The sequence below is a fragment of the Seriola dumerili genome, unplaced genomic scaffold, assembly GCF_002260705.1.
Source record: "Seriola dumerili isolate Sdu_G_001 unplaced genomic scaffold, Sdu_1.0 BDQW01000113.1, whole genome shotgun sequence".
Lineage (NCBI taxonomy): Eukaryota > Metazoa > Chordata > Actinopteri > Carangiformes > Carangidae > Seriola > Seriola dumerili.
Genome location: NW_019174368.1, coordinates 1893999 through 1915672, shown reverse-complemented (window position 1 = coordinate 1915672; position 21674 = coordinate 1893999). Strand labels below are relative to the sequence as shown.

General features: G+C 39.0%; 1 protein-coding gene across 1 annotated transcript; it reads left to right on the top strand.

Moving 5' to 3' along the window:
* The first annotated feature begins 1739 nt into the window (after positions 1 to 1739).
* LOC111223688 (choline transporter-like protein 2) lies at positions 1740 to 21445 on the top strand. Its single transcript, XM_022747924.1, has 22 exons — positions 1740 to 1905; positions 9348 to 9396; positions 9519 to 9592; positions 9705 to 9789; positions 10686 to 10770; positions 11175 to 11288; positions 11422 to 11482; positions 11653 to 11776; positions 11931 to 12014; positions 12131 to 12243; positions 13577 to 13708; positions 13813 to 13912; positions 14175 to 14267; positions 15176 to 15260; positions 15418 to 15680; positions 15814 to 15908; positions 16256 to 16359; positions 16474 to 16547; positions 16665 to 16735; positions 17319 to 17407; positions 17540 to 17624; positions 20628 to 21445. The coding sequence occupies exons 1-22, from the start codon at positions 1878 to 1880 to the stop codon at positions 20732 to 20734; spliced, it is 2115 nt and encodes a 704-aa protein (XP_022603645.1). The 5' UTR covers positions 1740 to 1877; the 3' UTR covers positions 20735 to 21445.
* The last annotated feature ends 229 nt before the right edge of the window (positions 21446 to 21674 follow it).

Sequence of the window (21674 nt, the reverse complement as noted above, 5' to 3'; positions counted from 1 at the left end):
TAAAGGTTGCGCGTTTTCAACAAACGTACTAAGCTAAATAACTAAACAAACTGTCTAAATAATGGACATAATTCATAACGGTTATGGGTTATCGGGAATCAATTTCATGTATGTAGCTATTCATCAAGGTGATTAAGGTTACTTAATCTGTTGGGTGAACATTTAAGGCTATATATAGATAGATATATATAGAGAGATATATACACTATATTGCTGTGTGCAGGTTACCAGAAAAAGACTCTTCACCTAACTTTGATGTGAGACAAAAAACCTTTCTTTCATAAGTAGTTCAGGAGCCTTATATTTTTGGAGGCTCCAGTGGGGTGGAATCTGCAGGGGCATAAGGTTTTCCATTACTTCTATTGACCTCGTTTCTTAACTTTTAATCCACTCTCCCTTTTAAAAACTGAGTCTGGGTTCAAGGTGCATCTCTGCTCTTAACTAAATCTATGTTGTTTGCACAGTCCATGCATATATAACTTATCAAACTGTTTTATATTACCAGGAGTACATTGTTTCCCTACAAGTGGCAGTCATTGTTAAAACTATCTATCTGTCAGACATTGGAGTGTTTTGTAAACATGAGAATAGTCATATTTTAAGCAATTTGTGTTGTGCATCTTTAAATTGACTTAAAAATAGTCTGTTTATTACATTTATTACAACTGTTGCAGTGGCTACCACCAGTCATCTTGGCTTATTGAAAGGTAAGACTGTAGAAATTACAAATACATTAGGTTTATTACACTGAAAGTACTTGGCTGTGTGGAGGAAACCAATGTTAACATGTTGACAGTGAAAATATGAGACTGAATTACCTGCTAACAGCCTGCTCACAATGCAATAAGGGATAGGCTATTAATGCTGTTGATATTATGGGTAGCCTATTCAGAAACGACCCCCCTGTCTTACCATGTATGTGGGCTATTATACTTACTATAACAATTCCCATATAATACTTAGTACTTATACTATCAATACTAACTATTATACCATTGCCACAAAATGACTACATAATCAATGGGCTACTTGACTGTTATTTCTTGGTAATTTCTTCACATTACTACATAATTACTACTAATTACTACACATTTAACGTAATTAACGGCCTGTAATTTAAAGGGTTACCAATTGTTTAACTTTACATTTTCATATAATACTGTATTTTTACCTGAGTTCAATTATGAACACAGGGTTTTTACTTTAATGGGGCATAGGTATTTTTACTTGAGCTAAATTAGATGTTACACCTCCTCTGCAGCCCACTAGCAGCTGTCGTGACTCACAGAGTGCAGAGTCAGATCAGGCAATGTTTGGTCTCTAAGTTGAATTATGAATGAATAAGATTGCGTTCATAATTAATGTTGTCTTGCATTTCATCAGGGCGATAAAAGATATGCCATGCCTTTGCTTTGCAGCACTCTTGGTTGATGAAGACACATTTTTTTTTTTTACCGCAAATGACTAATGATGAACAAACACAAATGATCTAGACCGCGTTATTTTTAATTAATTACTGAGACTGATTGTATTTGGTCCATTGTCATGAGCGGGATATAACTGTTAGATGGAGAGTAACGCTGTCAGTTAACTGTACTAGAAACGAATCCAGTCTCCTTGACTATAAACTCCCGCCTTCTTTCACTGATTGGTTGAGGGACTTGTCAATCACGGCGTCCTGCGTTTTAATTGGCCCGCTCTCCGTTCTAAGGAGTCTCCCTTTAAATGTTAGCTGGGCAGTCAAGATTTTTGGAGGGGACTTGTACGAAGTGTTCAAACTGACAGAATCTCCGCACGATAACCTGAAGCCAAGGCTGAAAATATGCTGTAGTCGTCGCCTGTGAGCAGCTCTGGTCCACATCAAACACCCCGTAATCATGGAGCTGGAGGAGAAACCGAAATATGGTAATTATTTAAAGCCCAAACGGGCCTGCTTCACTTTATTTGTCCCGGGATAGCAAGCGTTACCACTCAAGTTACCGTTAGCTAGTTTTGTTTAAGTGCCAAACGAAAACGTTACTCCAACTGATAGCATAGATAGTTCTGGTATGTGTCGTTGATGACTTAAATACCTCTTTTTTTTCGGTCTTTATTGTCTTACATTAGCTGGTACTGCTGAACCACTTTCCCTCTTACCTGTACTTATGAGTTTAATTATTAACCATGTACTTAAAATAGCGAGTTTACTTCTTCATCTGCAGTTATAGCGAATAAATGTGAAGGATTTTTTTTTTTTGCTGTTGGTTTGTGTCATGTTTTGAAAAAGCAGGGTGCATGTAAGTAAAGCTGGTGGTCCACATTGCCTCGTATATTGTCGGTGTGTATAATGTCCCTGTTTGTCTCCTGCTTGTCCAGTTGCTGCCACATTCCTCAGACTGGTATGGCAGACAACAGGCTATGTATAGAGCTTAGTTTATTAGAAAATACCTCAAACAAGTGAAGAGGGTCTGTACTTGGTAGTGTCATATTAGACATGTGCTCAGTTTCATACAGTGTACATCTCAGTATACTGTATTTGTATTTTACAATACATTATCTCTGGTTGCTTTGCTTGTTCCTTGTTTGTGGTTGTCATATATTGTTGAATAGTGGCACACCCTGTTGTATGCAGTTTGAGACATACTGCTCTTTCTGAATCAGGCTTTTTACGTAGGAAGTGCAATAAATGATTCACACAAAAGACAGAGCATGTTTAGGGAGGATGTTTACTCCTGAAAGGCCTTGTTTTGAGTCAATAACATCATCTTTTAAATGTTAAATGGAGATTTTTGTAGCAATGTGTTGAGCATATTAAGCTTTTGTAGGATGTTGACATTAGCTATACTGCTTATCCTTGCAAGGGGGGCTGGAGTCTATCCCAGCTGACAATGGGCAAGAGGTGTGGTACACCCTGGACGGGTTGCCAGTCTATCACAGGTCTCTAGGATGTTTTTGCACAAGTAGAAATGAAAAACAATATAAGGCGCTTCGTCTGTCTGCTGGTTTTTATGATGGGTCTTTAACATAGTGTTTTTGTCTTCTTGTCTGCACACACCCTTTTCCACTCAGCCTGCCACATGATGGCTAATTGACTCCCATTACCAACCCTTCACGAAAGGGAGCTTCAGTGTGTGTCTGCTTGTTTGTAATCACCAAAATGCCTAGAGGATTCAGACAGTTTGACACAGAGTGAGACGGCAAATAGGTAGAAAGAGAGGAGAAAGATAATTGCCTTAAACCCATGGCAGATGATGGTGGTGAATGGCCGCAAATTCACTTAAGAAATCACAGTGGTATGAGGTAAGAGGCTCTGGAAACAGCCAGTGCAACGTGCACATTAATATATCTCAGTGCATGTTGAGACTAGACTGACGAAATCAAAAAAAGGAGACAAGGACAAAAGTCTTATTATGCCATAGGGAGAGCATTTCAGAGTAAAGTATAGGATCGGCCACAGTTTCACATGTTGGAGTAATTTCAGGCTGAGCTATATGAAGAGACCTCAATGACAGGATCTGCAGCAGCCATGCAGCCATGCCCTGGTGGAGATTAGGTGTAATTATAAGCCAAATTTAGGAGTTTGGTTTGAAACCCGATACCGAGCCTCTCTGACTGTTCCTTCATGTTTGTTAAAGCTTGTTTCAGTCACATTTTCAGATTTACTTTTGGCCTGTTTTATTTGTTTACAGTTCAGTGACTGTACTGTTTGGTTTTTCCTTCTGCGCTACTAATACTCCGTCATTACATCCACCCGTTTCTACTTAAATGTGCTTGATCATACCCTGACAACCCAAGCAGGATCATGTGACTCTGCTAACTGTCGAGTGGTCCTGCCAACTTGCCTACAGTCTGAAATACAAAGGCGTGTTCAGAGCAGTGCAAGACTGATTGGTTATTAAGGTCAGGGAAAATGAGTTTGGGCAGAGGAAGTGATATAAATGCAGAGTAATTTGAATGTGGAAGCAGTACCAGACACTGTCCTCCACTAGTCAGTAGATGGGTTTGTTGATCTTGGCTGACCTCACTGACGCTTTGGTGTTGAGGAACATTTCTGTAATGTTTACAGGAACAGCTCATTATTTTACTATCATTTTCCTTAATGTTCCTTAAAATGCCATTTTTGGAACATTCGACATTGTGGTCATTTATGTCTGTGTACGGAGGTCGTATAAACATACCAGAATATTTAATCTAGCCTAAAAAATCTCACTGTGCTTGCGTCTTGTTTGCCATTGTTGGTGAATAGTCTTTATTAATTCTAATTATAGTTTGAATTTGATCTTGGTTTCACTTTGTATCATCTGTATCTGAGCTACAGGAATAAACAGGCTGGAACGCAGAGATAAGGAGATGAGGAGATAAGGAGATGATGGTATGAGGTCGTCAGCGGTGGAAGCAGAAATTTCACTGTTGCGAGGTCGCTAGTTTATCAAGAGATCACACATTTAAAAGGTTAAATTTGTGAGAGGATTATGTTGGAGAGGCAGTTAGCGATCAAGTTTAGATAAAGTTCCTTTTCCCTGGATAAAATGTGGTTCAATATTCCTGCTGTTGTGTAAAATTATTGCATGTACGAAATCTTTGGAAACTAGGCTTTGAAAACCTTGACTGTCAGATATTACGGGACAGATGTCCCAAGTCTTGAACACAAATTTTCCAATTGATTCAACATTTGCTGTGGACATAACTGGTCTATATTCTCTCAGGCTTCCTTTTGTAACACCAGAAATAGATGTGAACTTGGCCTTTAACACTCCACAACCTCTTACCATAATGAAAGACATGGGGGGACAGCAGCGGGGGGGGGGGGGGGGGGGGGGTGGCAGCAGCTGCAACTTCTAGATTATATTAAAGAGGCTATGATATCACAGTCTCCTTAGATATAGTCTTGTTTTCCTAGAAGTTTTGGATTTTTTTATTTACTATACTAAACTTTCTTACTTTAGCTTTTTTGTGTGCTTATCAGGAACTGCAATAATAAACTTTAGGGTCATGCTATTTCATAACAGGATGTCAAAACCGCAAATAGCAAGAGATTTTAAGAGGGCCATCAATTCATTGTTGAAAAACAAATGAATTTGAAAGGCTGCTACAGTACATGACAGTAACAGCTGGTTGGCAGCTGGTTGGCAGAAGCAGCTAAGCTAAGCCAGTCAAAGTGCTTCACACCCTGCCCAGTTCGTCAAGACCAGAAATGTGGTGTGAAACTCACAGTTAATGTTTTTCACAGTAGATGTTGTTTTGACCTGTCAAACATTGGTGTCACAAATTAATTCCTGACTGCTATGACAAGTCAAAAATATCTGCTGATGAAAAAGCTCTTTAAAATAAAATGTTATTTCAATATAATTCCAATTCCTATTCCTCTACTTTTGTTACAAGCATCCGGTACTGTGGCCAGTATGTGTCTAAGGGCGTTGTTAAAAATATTCTAGCTTCTGAAGGAGGGGGTTGACTGAAAAAGTCTGGGAGCTACTGGGCTGGATAGTAAACATTTGTGCTGTTAGATTTAAAAACAGTCCTTTTCACAGCAGATATCTTGACTTGTCACAGATAAACAAGCACTTATGGGACTAATAACATTAACAATAGCTCCGCTCTATTCAAGAATCTCAGTAAGCCATGACAGTGTGACGGTGAGCCAGCATGAACAATACCAGGATCCTGAAATGGAAGCAGCTAATTGGAATTCAGCCATCATTTCAGCATTTTATTATTTGCACCTGTACTTTTCCTACTGTGACATGCCAAAAGGTCTTCTATGAAAAAAGGTCAGCAAGGTTAATTTTAGTTTAGAGATGGGAAGGGCGGTGGTTAAAAAAAAACAAGGTAGAATAACTCAGGAATGTCTGGACACAAAAGACAAAAGATGTCTAATGTTCATATTGTCCATGAGGAAAAAACACGATGCAAGACATTAAGCTTTTTCTCACTTTTACTTTTGACTTTGTTTTTCTGTAAACAGAAAGTTTTAAGACATGAACTGATGATAATACTCAGGTATTATTTGACTGTTTCTGTTTCAAGTTACCACCTCTACCTTTCTTACAGTTGTTTATTAAATGACAACACAGTAAATACACAGAAGCACAACAGGGATGCAGATGTCTGTAACGGGTGCCCACGTAAACTCTCATTAGAAAAATAGCATGGCATTTCATAATTAAATCAAAGCGCTTACACATGTAGCAAATGTCGTTTGTATTGCTAATGGTTTCAGTGAATGCTCAGTGGCTGACTTGTTGCACTTTGGCGGTTCATTGGAATTAGATTAGATCACATGGAGGGCTTTTAACAGATTAAAACTGTTGCTTACTGCCACAGAGGATAAAGAATTATTTAATTACTCATTTAGCCTGTTTAAAAACTAGAGCTGTGCGTTTTACTTCACCTTGCACTACTGTTGTCACCAGCTGTTCTACCAGTTCAAGAAAATCTAATTACAGGTTAGACAAACAAGTAAGAAATATTATAGTCATGTGTTTTCTGTTGTGTGTCATGTCACTGTCATCCAATGAATCAAATTCCCCAGAAACCTCCAGCCTCAGTTTCACTGTGTCACTTGGTGAAAAAGTTTAGTTTCAGAAAAATTCACAGCCACTCCAGAGCTCGTAATGGGAATCCCTGTTTGCAGTAACATTGGCCATGGGACAAGAATAAAATGAATGGAAATGTTCAGTCATTCCAGATGAATTTTCTGTCTCTGTCAGCATCTGTAAAACACATTTTTGGCATTTAGTCCTTCAGTGGACTCTTTGTTGAAACTGAACATAGTCTGATTGCCTATGGCTGTTGAGGACAGAACAGCGTGTGATGGAAAAATGGGAGCTAGAAAGATTTTTGTTTTATCGTTTTCTGTCTCAGTGCAATGCTGCCTTGTCCCCACAAGATGGGAGAAAACACTCTTTGGAGGAGATTTGACTGGATCCGATTTGAGCTGCTCCACCAGGCAGTTTAATTTTATACAAAATCATGAAATGCTTGATTTTTTTTTTAGCTCAGTATTGTGAGCTTTCACTTCATGCAGGTATGGTATGGCATGGTATTTGTAGCCATAAATATCCTGCACACCTGAATCTAATCATCGCTCCTCCACAGCAGTGACACAAAACACCACAGGAGGCAGAATTCCTCCTTGTTTTCTCCAAACACATGTTTTTGATAACATCTACACAGCTTTTCCTCCTCATCCTCAACAGCAGGCCCCACCCTCTCTTTCCGATGTCCACACCGCTTCTCTTTAACTCCTTGTAGATGAGTTCCCTCGCCTGTTTGGATAGATGGCTGTTTTGAGACAGAAGCAAAGTGGAAACCCAGACAGAAAGAGGTCTTTTGGAAGTGGGAGGGCATAGAGGGGATAGATGCACAGGTGGAGCACAGATTGGAAAAGAGGCAGTTGTTTCAGGATAAAGACAGAAGGGGGGGAAGTCTGAGGTAAGGTGGAGCGTTGCTGTGCTGCCCTAGTGCTCACAGCTATTATTCAGGGACAGGTTGGACTGGTTTTTCCTCCACAATACCTGTGTCTCCACCGCTCTTGCTCATTTAAACCAGGAGAGAGAGGGAGGAAGCAGTGACTAGATAAAGAGGCTGTGGAAAAGGTAAAAGGGTTCTCTGTACTCTTCAACATTTGACCCAGAGAGGAATTTCAAGATGGCTGAGGATGCAGAATATTATGGAAAGCATGGTAACTGCTCTTTTTGCTTTAGTTTCACATTTATTTATTTTTTCATTCTGTGTTCATCCAAGAAATTTCAAATGACTGGAGGATTGCTCTTGGTTAATCTTAATTGTCTTATTTTTGCTGCTTAAAAAAAGAATCCGTGTCATGAAGTGAGTAAATAGTTTTGAGTGAAACTGGATCAGCAGTATCAGCATGTCAGCACTGTGAGGAGTGAAAGGGTGTGTGTGTGTTTGTGTGGAACCTGCTGTTGCTGGTAGCTCTAATTGTACAGGTGTGTGAGAGCGGGGAGCTTTTTTTTTTATCAGTGTTTTCCTTGTACAAATGTTACTGCGCTGTGTGTAGATAAATCACCTGGCAAGCAAGTTAATTCTTCTAAAACTGAATAAATCATCCATTAAGCCCATCACAAGTTGCTACAGCTACACTGAAGTGAACTTCACTTTGTTGAGTCTTGTCAAAAATAGCACCTCAGCCTGACAATACACGACATTACACTATATATTTGAAATACAACGCCCATGCTCTTTCTAACAGGAAGCTGTGACCTCTCTCAGAGCTCCTCTGGTAAATGCCTGCTGCAGCATTATCCCCCCCTGACCACATACATAATTAATATGCAAAGACGCCACAGAGAATATCGTGCTCCTGTCTAGACTCGGAGGTGTCAGGATCCAGTGCTAAATGGTACACATGCACATGTACACCCTTTGGTAGTAGTGTGAAGACTAATGTTAATGATTTGAGAGATTTAAAGCCCCAACAGGGCAGCCATGCTGTCAAAATATTGGTTATGTTGAATATAAAAACATTATTATTGTGGTGGATGTGCAGCCGATCAATCCTTGACTCTTGATCAGGGTTTTTTTTTTTGTTTGCTCTGTAACTATAATGTGGCGCATTGTGTTTAGAGCTGCGAGATGAATTTGCTTAGATAACAAGCGCTCGGCCTCCTGCTTCTGATATACTGACCTCAGATAACCTGCAGCAAACTTAACTGTACACCTGAGCCTGCAGTAATGATCAGGACTCACAGAACTTCAGCTTAAAGATCAGACACTTGTGAGTCCTGAAAGTACCACCTTGTAGCAATGCAGCCAATAAATATGATGGGAATTATTAAATAATTGCCTTTTTCTTTTTTTTTTTTGATAATCTGTATGAATTTGGAAGAAATCTTATCAAAACCAAAATGACACATGTTCATTTTCAGTGACTGTTTTTGGCCTAAAATTCGCATTTTATCTGACAAACTGCATAATTCTACATTTCTTGGGTTTGGCATAAATCGGCATCAACAAGATGTTATTAGATTTTCAAATTAAATCTACTACTATAAAGGATTTACATCCCCTCTGGTGGCTGTGCAAGTTAAGCTGGCTTCGTCTTTCAAAAGGGTTTTCTTTTCTTAGTCACCAGGGAGGAATTTGTCAGGATGCCAGGCGTGTCTGTTTAGAGGGAAAAGTCATCTGACAGAAGAATGGGAGGAAAAGGGAGGGGGGGTGTATCATTTCTGAGCCTTAAATCCACCCCCCTTTTAAAAACTAATTCTTGATTCAAGGTGCACCTTTTGTTTTTAAAATATTATGTTTTGTCTACAGTTCATAGGACGTCTCACCAAGCCGTGTTTTCAGTAGCCATAATGCTAAGAGCTCACTGAGTGATAAATGCACTTGTTTCTTTGATGTAGGCGAGCCAAGGAAGTATGACCCCACCTTCAAGGGCCCAATCCAGAACAGGTGAGATAGAGATGTGATTTTTTTATTTATTTATTTATTTATTTTTAACCCTGGCTTTTACAGTGTGTAAACAACTACAAATAGTTTCTTTCAACCCTCCAACTCTGCTCTCTCCATTCTAGGGGTTGCACAGACATCGTGTGCTGCATCCTCTTCGGTCTTGCCATAATGGGTTATATTGCAGTGGGAGTACTCGGTAAGGAAACAGCACTGCTGTTTGCTTTACCTATAAAACCTCAAACTAAAACCTATTTAAAAAAAACAAAAAACAAAAAAACAACCTTAACCCTCTTTTTTTCTTCTCCCAGCCTGGTCTCAGGGTGACCCCAGAAAGGTGATCTATCCCACAGACAGTCGAGGCCAGTTCTGTGGGCAGGCGGGCACCCCACTTGAGTGAGTTGTTTTCCAAGTATAGATTTACTTATTTCTGTTGCTCTGCTGGACATTTTCTTTTTACTTTGAGAGTGCACATACACGCACAGTTACAGTTTGAGTCCAGTTCACCGGGTTTTATTCACCTAATGTTTTCAGCCATCTTGCCTTCATCAGGGCAGATGCAAAGATAAAAGAAGAAAGAAAACAATATTATCATCATCTTTTTACCTAAAAATGACTATTCAAAAAATACCATTACTCTTAGTTCCAAATACAAAAAGCCAAAGAGAAAATCTTCTTACCATAAAAACGAAACATATATATTTTTTTTTTACAACCATCTGTTCTGAATATTCACTATCTAATACAGGTTGAATGTCCAGACTCTGTTCTCCTTTATCTCTTAATATTTATAGATAACACAAACTTATTTCGATATCAGTCTGTGGTTGACCTCAACTTCCAACTGTTTTTTAAAAAATAAAAAATGCTGTTCTCTGAGATCAAATATAATCCAACAAAACTCTGCAAAAATGAAAATCTAATTCCTTATTCAACCTTCTTAGAGTGCCCAGTTTAGAAATCCAGATTACTCTAAATTGATATGTTAACAGGTATTTCATGAAACCACTCCGCTCACTTTTTACTATTTTTATAAGAGGAAAAAGGTACAAGTGGGTGCATGGCTGAAGCATTTTGCACTGATACTGATCGATGGGCTGTATATACGGAAACCAGAAATGGCCACAAGCGTCACCCTGATGAAGGCAAAGTAAAGCATGGTGCACTGGAGAATGACATTTCCTCATTTTGATGAGTCTGTTAATCATTGAAATACACAGACACTGCTCATGTACTTTTTCTGTATGTCCCCCCCCCCCCCTGACTGTTTTGTATGTTTGTGTTTTTAACAGGAAGAAGCCACTGTTGTTCTACTTCAACATCATGAAGTGTGCCAGCCCCATGGTGCTGCTGGAGTTCCAGTGTCCGACCACACAGGTGTCAACTCCACCCATCTGTCCTCATGCATTCTTTTCTGCTGATGCAAAACTATCCCAGTATACCAGTATATAAGTGGCACGCAAACAGACATCAATCATCATTTTTGTGACCACCACCCACAACTGTGAATGGCTCCATTTCCTGTGCACATTGCACAGTGGGGAAATAGTGTCCAGTAGCAGGGTATACTTTCTCCAGTTTGAATACACTACATGCTCATTCTGTTGTATGAAACTGGGACACGGCTCCTGCTTTTGTTTTCTTCCTCTGTCACCCTGACCAATTTGTTGGCATTGGCATCCGTTCTCTTTGCTGTGCTGCATTTTTTTTTTTATTTATCTAAAATTAGGACCACCGAGTTCTTTTCCTGCACTTGATGTAACTGTATCCTTCCTGTTTAGATGTGTGTGGAGAAGTGCCCAGAAAAGTTCATGACGTTGGTCAAAGCCTACACCAACAAAAAAGACTTTGACTACTACAAGAACTTCTGCAAGGAAGGTGTGACAAACACAATGGTGAGTTTAAAGCCATGTGGTTGAGACGCCTGCTTGGATGCTTCTCTCCAGTGTCACTGTGAATTATCTCGATTATTTTGATTGTCCAAAGCTTCTCACTCACCTTATCTGTTTTGGATGTACTGTGTTTCAGGGTATACCAGAAATCCTCAGGTTAGGCCTCTGTCCTTCCATGCTGATGCCCAGCAAGCCCTGTGAGTCGGATCTCCCTAAATAGATCATCCAAAACACACTGTTAATACAATATATATCACATTTTGTATACATCCAGAGCACCAGTGCAGGTCTGGAAAGTGCTGGCTTATTAAAAAAAAAAAAAAAATCAACCGGTGTCTTTTTAAATTGTTGGGATTTTCTTCTCCAGTCACACGCAGGTGTTTCCCAGCTCTGGGCCAGAAAGGAGGTGTGATAACTGTGGGAAACATCTCTCGCTTTGATGATGGAAGTGGAAACATGAGAGACGCCAAGGATCTCATGGATGGAGTCAAGTGAGTACATCACTGGAGTCATTGTGACAAGAATACTCTTGAGCTTGAAATGAGCTTTGGCCTGTCCCAACCTGCCACATTAGATTTTACACACATTGCCTATGAGGAACTCCGCGGCGCTAAGACAGATAAACTCACAGAAATCTCTCCACAGGAATGCCACTGTGGTTATTGAGGCTCGTCAGGTGGTCATGAAAATCTTTGAGGATTACACACAGTCCTGGTACTGGATTCTCATGTAAGACACTGACATTTGTAAATCTGCTTCTTGTTCACTTTAATCCGGTTTGTGCATGCGGGATGAACATCAGCTGGTTTCACAGCTCACGCTCTCTCTCTGTGCTCTCCCTGCAGAGGGTTGGTTATTGCCATGCTCACCAGCCTGCTCTTCATCATCCTCCTACGCTTCCTGGCAGGGATCATGGTCTGGATCATGATTGTCCTGGTGATACTGGTCATAGGATACGGTAAGGACAAAAGCACCCAAGACTCCATCATTGTCTTTGTCATTCTCACCTCAAAATAGTTGAGCTCCAGGTTTAACAAACTTTGAACCCTGAGTTGACCGACCCTTGACCCTGCGGTTTCTGTTCCAGAAAAGGTGATCACAGTTAGTTAAATAAAATCTGAGTATGTTCACTCTGATGTTATTCCCCAGTGCCATATTACATACTAATTCTGTACTATAGTACTGTAGACTAATCTTTTATAGGGATGTCCCCATTGCTTAGGGGTTAAGATGCCAATCATGAACGGAAGAGTCACTGTCTTGAATCCTTCACTTCATGTTGTCTTTCCTCTGTCACTGTTGATTTCACTCGACTTAATTAGCTGCCAAAACAAGTAGTACAGTTGATTGATATCAACATGCTGATTGAATACTTGCACCACCTGACTAAACGTGAGATGCAACTTTATAATGCCACTGCTAAATAAACTACAAAGACACAGTGGAATGTTTTTATGTTTTCTGAGATTTTACTTGAGCTTTTTTTTTTTTTTTTACTGCCAGTCACAATTAATTTACATTTTTCCAGCTCATCCATTTCTTTGTGTGATGGAGAGTCGTGTGCATCAACAGCACATTCAAAAAAATCTACTGTTTTGACTTTTATTTTGTCATTTCAAGAGTGAACACACTACATACTTAAAACATGCTTAGTTTGCAGAGTATGAATTTAGGACACAGCTTGAGTTAAGTCTGTGCATGGTGAAAGAAAAGAGCCATCATCACTGCAGCTCAGATACTATGATTCGTCATGGTAACTGCTAAGTAAAAGATGGATCCTCCATTATAATAGAGATATTAATATGTGTATATGTGGACTATTTGCATCTGTTTATTAAAATAAAAACACGGCAGCAGCGGCTAAAGAACCTGTTTTAGGAGTGAAGGAACTTTTTCCATAACAGATGATAAAGTGGTGGAATCTCCCAGTAAATAATACAAACAAGCAGATACAAAAATATAGATGAAACTGATGGAAAATGTTGGGTTAAAACTGTTTAGTAAAAGTTTTTTAAAGCATCTACTTTAACTTATCAATCTTGGTTTAAGTGCATTTAATTAGTATACTTTGAATGTTATAACTATGTGTTCTCTATATTCATAAAAACCTTCTCAGCTTAATTTAGTCCAGTTTTAAAATCCTACTCTTCATATGCACTAATCCCACTCACTCTATATTCACATATAATATAGATTTCCACATTTGGTTTCTGCTTTGTTGCACGCTGATTCAGTTCTCTCTTACCAGTGCCATATTTCAAAATTTAAGGTTCTCTTTTGTGATGTGTCAGGTATCTTCCACTGCTACATGGAGTATGCTTCGCTGAAGGGAGAGCCAGGAGCTAACGTGACTCTACAGGATCTGGGCTTCCAGACAGACTTCTCGGTCTACCTGCAGATTCGACAGACGTGGCTGGCCTTCAGTCAGTACACAGCTCATCATCATGCATGTTTATAGACTGTGACATGTTGCTGTAAAACGAGGACACCCATACTATCTCTCCCTCTGCCACCACTTCTCCTGTAGTGATCATCCTGGCCATCGTGGAAGTCGTCATCATCCTACTGCTCATCTTCCTCAGGAAAAGGATTCTGATCGCCGTCGCTCTCATCAAAGAAGCCAGCAGGTCAGACTTGGCATTAGAGCTGCAGACACTTTTAGAGGAGAGGATGGGAAGAGTGCAAAAACAGATCAATGAAAGCTGAGATGTTGAATTGTTCTGACTCTTAAATTGTTTTTAGTGTGACTCACAGTAATGGATTAAAGTGTCAGAGTAATGGCACAGGCACGGATGAAGTCATCAAAATATAACTCAAAGTGAAGATTGTTTTTTCTCTTTTTGGCTTGGATGTGTGTAACCACCAGTGATGCTGTTCTTGTGTTTGCAGAGCCATTGGACACGTGATGTGTTCCCTTTTCTTCCCACTGTTCACCTTCATCCTCCTGGCCATAGTTATTGCCTACTGGGCAGTTACTGCTGTGTATCCTTTCAAGTTACAGTCACTCAGTGTTATTACTAAAGGTGGAATGTAGTCAGAAACCCAGCAACCACAGGTACAGAAATCTAATACTCGGAAACAGTTGTGGAACTTCCTTTTTAAAATCCTTTATTTATACAGGTGTTCTCATTGAGATCGGAATCTCTTATTTCTGAGCAGGTCAGAAAATGGATCACCAGAATCTATTTTCTTCTAAGTCTGATCTAAACAGTTTTCTCTCCTGTGTTAATGACTGAAGAAGGACAGGTAAAAAAAAGTTCTGCCAGGATAATCTCTCTAAAAGTTTTTTTAAATTTGTGAAACAGATGGAATTTTTTTCTTACAAGAATAATTTTTCAACTATGAAAATTGGTAAAATTTCAGCCTCTTCTGGCCGAAATGAGTATTACAACAACAAACAGACCTGACAAAAAAATCACCTGCCTGTTTTCACAGATGGAAAAAAGTCACTTTGAAAAAATTATCCTCATCTTTTTTTTCACCTGGCAAAACATTTATTTATTTTTAATTTTTTTTCCAGATCTTCTTAAGTCATAAACACAGGAGAAAACAGGGGAGATATTTTCCTCGCTTGCCTCTCAGGGCCTCTGTAATTTTTCTATTGGTTGTTTAAAAAACTAAACTAAAATAACAGCTTGAATTTTGATATGAGACATTTTGTGACACAATAATAATAATAATAACAGAAGTATTTGGCAGCTCTGTACATTTTTAATTACTCAAACAAGTGACCTTCCAGTTCATTGTGAAGTCGAGGTCAGACAGCAGAGGATGACATAATGTAAGTCTCTTTGGTGAAAAGCATCTGAAAACGTGAATGTAATGTGATGGTAGTTTATAGGATGTTGATTGAGGTGCTAATGATTATAATCCTTGACAGAGCTGATCAGTTTCTTGTCTACCTCGAATGAGCCCATCTACAAAGTTTTCAATGAGTCGATATGTGAACACTCGAGGAAAGTGTGTGACCCAGCTGTAAGTTTTCTCGTTTCACCGGTTAATGTTGGAACATCCAGGCAGCTTCTTCTTTTTTTTTTTTCTTTCTACATATTACTGACTCATCTGTTAAAATGCATGTTTACACCATCACATCTTCTGGATTTCTCTCCATGTCATCCGAATCTGTGCTCAGAACTTCTCGAGCAGTCCAATGCAAACGCAGTGCCCCGACTCCCAGTGCCTTTTTGCCTTCTACGGAGGAGAGACAGTTTACCACAAATACCTGATCGGCCTGCAGTTCTACAACGTCTTCCTCTTCTTCTGGTGTGCCAACTTTGTCATCGGTCTGGGACAGATGACTCTGGCCGGGGCCTTTGCTTCTTACTACTGGGCCTTTGTCAAGCCAGATGACATGCCTGCCTTCCCAGTGTTTTCTTCCCTCGGGAGATCTCTCAGGTGTGTGTGTGTGTGTGTGTGTGTGTGTGGGGGTATATTTCACATTTGTTGTTTTTCCATCTATGTTGTCTCCCTCACGATTTTCTTAAACAACGCAAAGTTGTGTTTCAACTTCTTTCGTGTCTTGTTTCAGGTATCATACCGGAAGTCTGGCGTTCGGCTCCCTCATCCTCTCCATAGTTCAGATCATTAGGGTTCTGCTGGAGTATCTGGACCACAAGCTGAAAGGTTTGTTACTTTAGTGGATCACAATATTATGTCTGTATAACATATGGACCACAATCAAGTTATAACCTTTGATCAAGCTGACGTGCAGTGCACATAGGTGTGGTTTACTCTTATCTGAACAAATAGTAGCGATAAAGATGTCAGTGATGGAAAAGAACATTAGTTCGATGGCACAGTATTTCCCTCTGTTCAATCACTGAAGTGCAAATATAGGTGAGGTGAGGCATAAATTTGTTTTATATCTTATTTATTTCTAATGCATATTTGGGGATTAGGATTATCTAGAAAACCTGTCTCCACTGTTTGTTAAATGTTCTCGTATCTGTGGATCATTGACTCATTCACAGGAGCCCAAAATAAGTTTGCAAAGTTCCTGTTGTGCTGTCTGAAGTGCTGCTTCTGGTGTCTGGAGAAATTCATCAAGTTCCTAAACAGAAATGCGTACATCATGGTGAGTGGTTCATTAATTTATTCCACTGAGCTCAGCCCTGGCATCATTAAAATTGAGGCAGATGTATTGTTTATGTCTGAGTATTTGATTGTAATGAGTGCATTTGGCCTCTAGGTGGCGATTTATGGCAAAAACTTCTGCACCTCAGCCAGAGATGCCTTCTTCCTCCTCATGAGGAACATGATCAGGTGTGTGCAAATATTGTGTAATTTTGCACAAAAACAATTTAAGTGATTTTTTGTGTATATAAAAGAAGTACATTTTTTTTGCAAATGACTGTTTAAATGATTGTTTTTAATCTCCAGGGTGGCCGTCTTGGATAAAGTGACAGATTTCCTCTTGTTTTTGGGCAAACTGCTCATCGTTGGGCTTGTGGGTGAGTCGCTTTATTTCATCCTTATTCTTCGTACTTTCAGAAAATGTGTGTGATTTCTGTGCATATTGAAGCAAATTGGCACGAGTTTTTGGGTGATATTATAATGCAAACTCATTGATTTTAATATATTGAGTCAGTGATGCAATAGGAGAGAATTATTAATATTAACACATTACAGTATTTACCTCATTATCTTTAGAGACCAGCATTATGAACTTATTCAAAGTCAGTGTGCAACAACCTGTTCTGACATTATTGTGCCATATAACTTATGAACAGTTGAACCGTGTGCACAGGGGAGCTTTTTAATGCAGTTTGTTTCTCGTGTCATAAATATGATGGCACCAAATACGTAATAATATATTACATAATCTAAACTGTACATGTACATTATATTGAGATTGCATACAGTTGATCAGGATGTTGTAGTGACTGTTTAGAGTTAGGATTAAATTTTCACTGTAAACAGGTGCTGTTTTTTTCTTTTTCTAAATACAACAGTACTGAATGGGGATCCATAGACGTTATTGAAATATGTAACCATTATTCACAATTTGAGTTTTCTTTGGTCTTGCTTCCACAGGCGTCTTTGCCTTCTTCTTCTTCTCTGGGAGAGTGAAGGCCTTTGAGGACACGGCTCCCAATCTCCACTACTACTGGGTGCCCATCCTGGTGAGTCTTTTTTTTTGAGTGAAATATACACATATTTACACACACATTTATTTATATATATATATATATATATATATATATACATACATACATACATCTGCTTTACATGCATCTGGTTCCTGTCCTCAACAGACTGTGGTAGTTGGCTCGTACCTCATCGCTCATGGATTCTTCAGTGTGTACGCCATGTGCGTGGACACATTGTTCCTCTGTTTCTGTAAGTAGCACCTCCTCATCTTTTTTGACAATCGTATAATATTTAAAGATTGCCTACATGAGTGTCGGATGGACTTAACACATAAGAAACGAGCACTGTAATCATTGAAGAAAGATGAATCATTCACGGCTCGATGTCAAATGTGAAGCTTAATAATCAGCTGAGACAAAACTTTTCTCACTTCACGAGTTCTTACTTTGCTTCTGGTGTTGGGCTGTCACTAATTCTAAATTGCATGAAGATGGTGTGCCAAAATTTCACCACCATTTCATAATAACAGTCTGTGGCTTACAGTATGTTAACCTGAAAATTGCTGCTTGGTGTTAAACTGTAACTTTTAAAATCTGAAATTCCTATGGGTGACTTTGCTTGCTTGCTATTTGACCCTCTTTCTCTTTTTTTGTCTCTATCTTCCTTTTCTCACTTCTCACAATTCACCACCTCCCCTTCCTCTTCCTGCTGGCCCTTTCTATACTAATTTTCTGTTCCACCCATTAACACATATACAAATACACACGCACACACGCACACACATACACACATACATACATACACAAAAAGGTGAAGACCTGGAGCGCAATGACGGTTCAGCCGCAAGGCCTTATTACATGTCGTCAACTCTTCATGAGATTCTGTGGAAGAACATGGCTGAGGATCCGACTCCGTCCTCTGCTCAGCAACAAGACAATGAAGACCTCCAGTTGAGAGAACAGCAGGCTAAAGAGGAAGACGCATCTTAGAGAGGAGGAGTTTTGTAGGAAAGACACTCAAGATTTTTCACTGAATTACAGGCACTTAACTGCTATGGTTCAAGACTGTCTTAAAACGTGATAGTAAGGAGCTGGTACTTTGTCGTCGCCCATTGGGAAACCCTCTCTTGCACATAACCCACTCGTCTCAGAGAGGCAGATTGTGGTGCAACTGTAGATCACAATGCCTTAAAGTGGCAGGGGTTCAGTGTTTTGCTTCACTACACTTAGTGGATCCAACCCTCTGACTGAATGAAAGTTTCCTTCATTCACAGCTGACTGGTGTATAACGTTTCCTTTAACCTAACTGCCCTCCAACACAAGGAAACATGGGAAATAAGATGTTATTGAATTGTTTTCTTAATTGACCATTCACTAAGTTCTTCCTCCAGTGTCCAATCACAGCTTAGCAACTGTAACTAGACACTGCAGGCCTGTCACACTTGTTGACGTGGTGTGTGGCTGTAGTAGTAGTTAAAATGTACATTTTAAAGAATTTGGACTTTGCTGTCTTTTATGTGAGATTTCCGAATTTAAAAACATTAGTTGTTAAAAGTTTAAGGAATTGACGAAACAGTGTGTTTATCTGCTCTAACAGGATGCAATCATTAGCATGTCCAGCTGTCTAGCTTACCTACCTACCTTAATTTCAAGGCCATTTTCTGGACTTACAAAACTGTGTGGAAACTGAGCCTGGATGCTATCAGAGTTTAGGCTAACTTTAGCAGCTCTGTCATGCTCTTTATTAGATTTAGGAAAGTTTACACTCTAGCATCACATTTATTATCAGAGGTAGCGTTGTATTTGTCAAACAAATTGGTTTGTCCTCATTCTATAAGCCTTTTAATGCTAAAATTAAAAATACTGTTTTAATTCAAGCTTGTATCTTAAAGCATAAATATACCTGTGTATAGTAAAATATGTTAGCTGCAAACGGGGATATGTTATAATAGAATAAGTGTGTATTTAAAATTCCTTTACAGGATTTTCATTTGAAAATAAGTCAGGTGGAAATATGAAAAATTCAAGGCGCTAACGTTAGCTTAATCATTTAGCTAGCTCCGGCTGATAAACTCGTCCTGCAGGCTAGAAATGAGAAGTTGCTTTTGTCTAACTATCTGAAGTGCAGGACCTTTCAAAACTGACCACAAATCTTTACAGATGAATCTTCTCCCTCCTTTAACATCGTTAGCTGCTAATGTGCTGTGCTAGAATGGAAAGTCTGTAGCAACAGTGAGGAGGCCCGGGGGCTTAGTGGATGGTCAGTTGAACATTAACCATTTTTCTTGGAATGAGTGCTTTTAAAATGTGCACAGGAATATTACACAAACATAATTTGATGCATGATTAATATGAAAATGTTGTTCTCCTGTTGGAGGTGATAAGATTTTAATTGGTTAAGAAACTTTGTCTTGTTGACAGCCAGGTATTTCTTCATCTTTTAATAACATAGGGTTGGGAATGACTGTAGCTGGTTTGTGATAGTCTTCAATATGATGGAAAAATTGCTTCACTAAATATCTTGATTATTTAAATGGCTTTATATGAGGTAACCTGACATTTCTAAACTTGTTTTTTTGCATTTTCGTTGTTCCTCCCACTGCCACTGGCCAGTTGAAACTTGAAGCCGTTCATGTGCCTCATTTACAGTGTTAATATTGGTCTGTTTGCACCTTAGGGTACCTAATTGTTTACAGTTTATGCAATCAGAACCACGTGATCATCAGTACTACTCCTTTACTATGCTGTACTATTGATGCACTTTAATTTCTGTTCACACAAAGCCATAACAGATTTGTATCTGTATGAATGAATACTGGTGATTTTCTTGAAGCTAGTTGTTTTGTAGTTTCTTATGTTGACGTTTTTACTGTAAAGCAGTGCAGGTTTGCATTCAGTACCTTTTTACAAAGGATTGTGTTCTTGGCAGTGCAGCTGCTTAAATAAACTGTATTTGAAACAAGTTTTCACTGTGTAAAACAGGATTTTAAGTCTTTAAATGGATGCATGTTGTTGGCAATTGAACCATTTATTAAAGCCTTTCTTTTCTACAGAACTGGAAACGAGCCAAATTAATTTTGTCCTTCAGATTTACTGGTGTATTGAATATTAATTGTGAAGCTTGATCCTCATTTAAAAGCACCTGACTCTGTTTAGGATGTAGAATGTCTCTGTTGTACATAAAAATAAAAACTGTGCTCGAGTTTAAAATAAAAACAATGACTCTAATGATTTGTATTTAATCTCGTTCCAGTGGAGGATCTTGAGAGGAACGATGGCAGTGCAGAGAGGCCATACCTGATGCCTGAGAGCCTCCGCAAAATCCTGAATAAGAAGAACAAGAACCAGCCGGCTGAGTAGAGCACGTCCTCTCACAGTGAGAGCCTTAGTGAGGCGAGACTGTGGCTGAAAACTGACTGTGGTATGAGTCAGAGGGAACTGGTCTGGACCAGAGCCTAATGCCATCAGTCACCAGGAGCCTACAGGTGACAATCAGTAGTGTCATACATTGTATTTTTTTCTTCCAAAAACTTCAGTCCAACGTGTCGTTCCATCAGGGTCTAAAAAGGGAGTTCACATTCCCACATATTTCCGTTTCTTATGAGTGAGACATTTTTGATCTCTGTAGATTTTAGGTTTTTTTGTTTTTTTTCCAAAAACATTTTAATTATGTTGTAAATTATTTTTAATCAAGTAAGCAGCCTACTTTCAGCATGTTTTTATTTTTAATATTTGAGTGTTATATGAAGGTACACATAAAACTAAGGATAATCTATTAAAGTTGTTGTAATCTTATGTAATATTTGAATAAATAATTAACCATATTGTTACCAAAGCCATTACACTGCCAGTCAGGCATATTGTAGTCAAGACCTTTTCTATTTTCATAGACTCTTACATAAAGTATCCGATGCTGTGGTGCAACTTTTATCAGCAACACTATGGAGAGATATAAATGAGAACAAAAGCAAAGCTTATATTGTTTTTGATGTTTAGGCTTATACTCGTGTCATGTTTGTGGAACTGAATTTGAGATTGTTTTTGAAATAAAACATAGTTTTTTATTTTTTATTTGTGAGACCGTTTCTCTTTTAACCCATTGGTTATTTCCTCGCGCTTGGAGCTGTTCCCTGTTGAGCGTCGATGTTACTCTGTGCACCATGAGATTGCACAAATATGCAAAGTCATCCGGATCCTCTTCTGCTTCCGCATGTGACTGGTTAATCCATGGTGGCACTGATGTGCATGATTATACTTCATCATTATCTCTGATAAGGTCTCTGAACATTGAAATCTCTTA

What these genes read in the sequence shown, in the direction of transcription:
- LOC111223688 (XM_022747924.1), top strand. Translation starts at nt 1,878, where the DNA reads ATGGAGCTGGAGGAGAAACCGAAATATG. An exon ending in CTCATCAAAGAAGCCAGCAG is followed by an intron (nt 13,913 to 14,174) that starts GTCAGACTTGGC and finishes TTGTGTTTGCAG; the next exon opens with AGCCATTGGACACGTGATGT. An exon ending in ACTACTGGGTGCCCATCCTG is followed by an intron (nt 17,408 to 17,539) that starts GTGAGTCTTTTT and finishes TGTCCTCAACAG; the next exon opens with ACTGTGGTAGTTGGCTCGTA.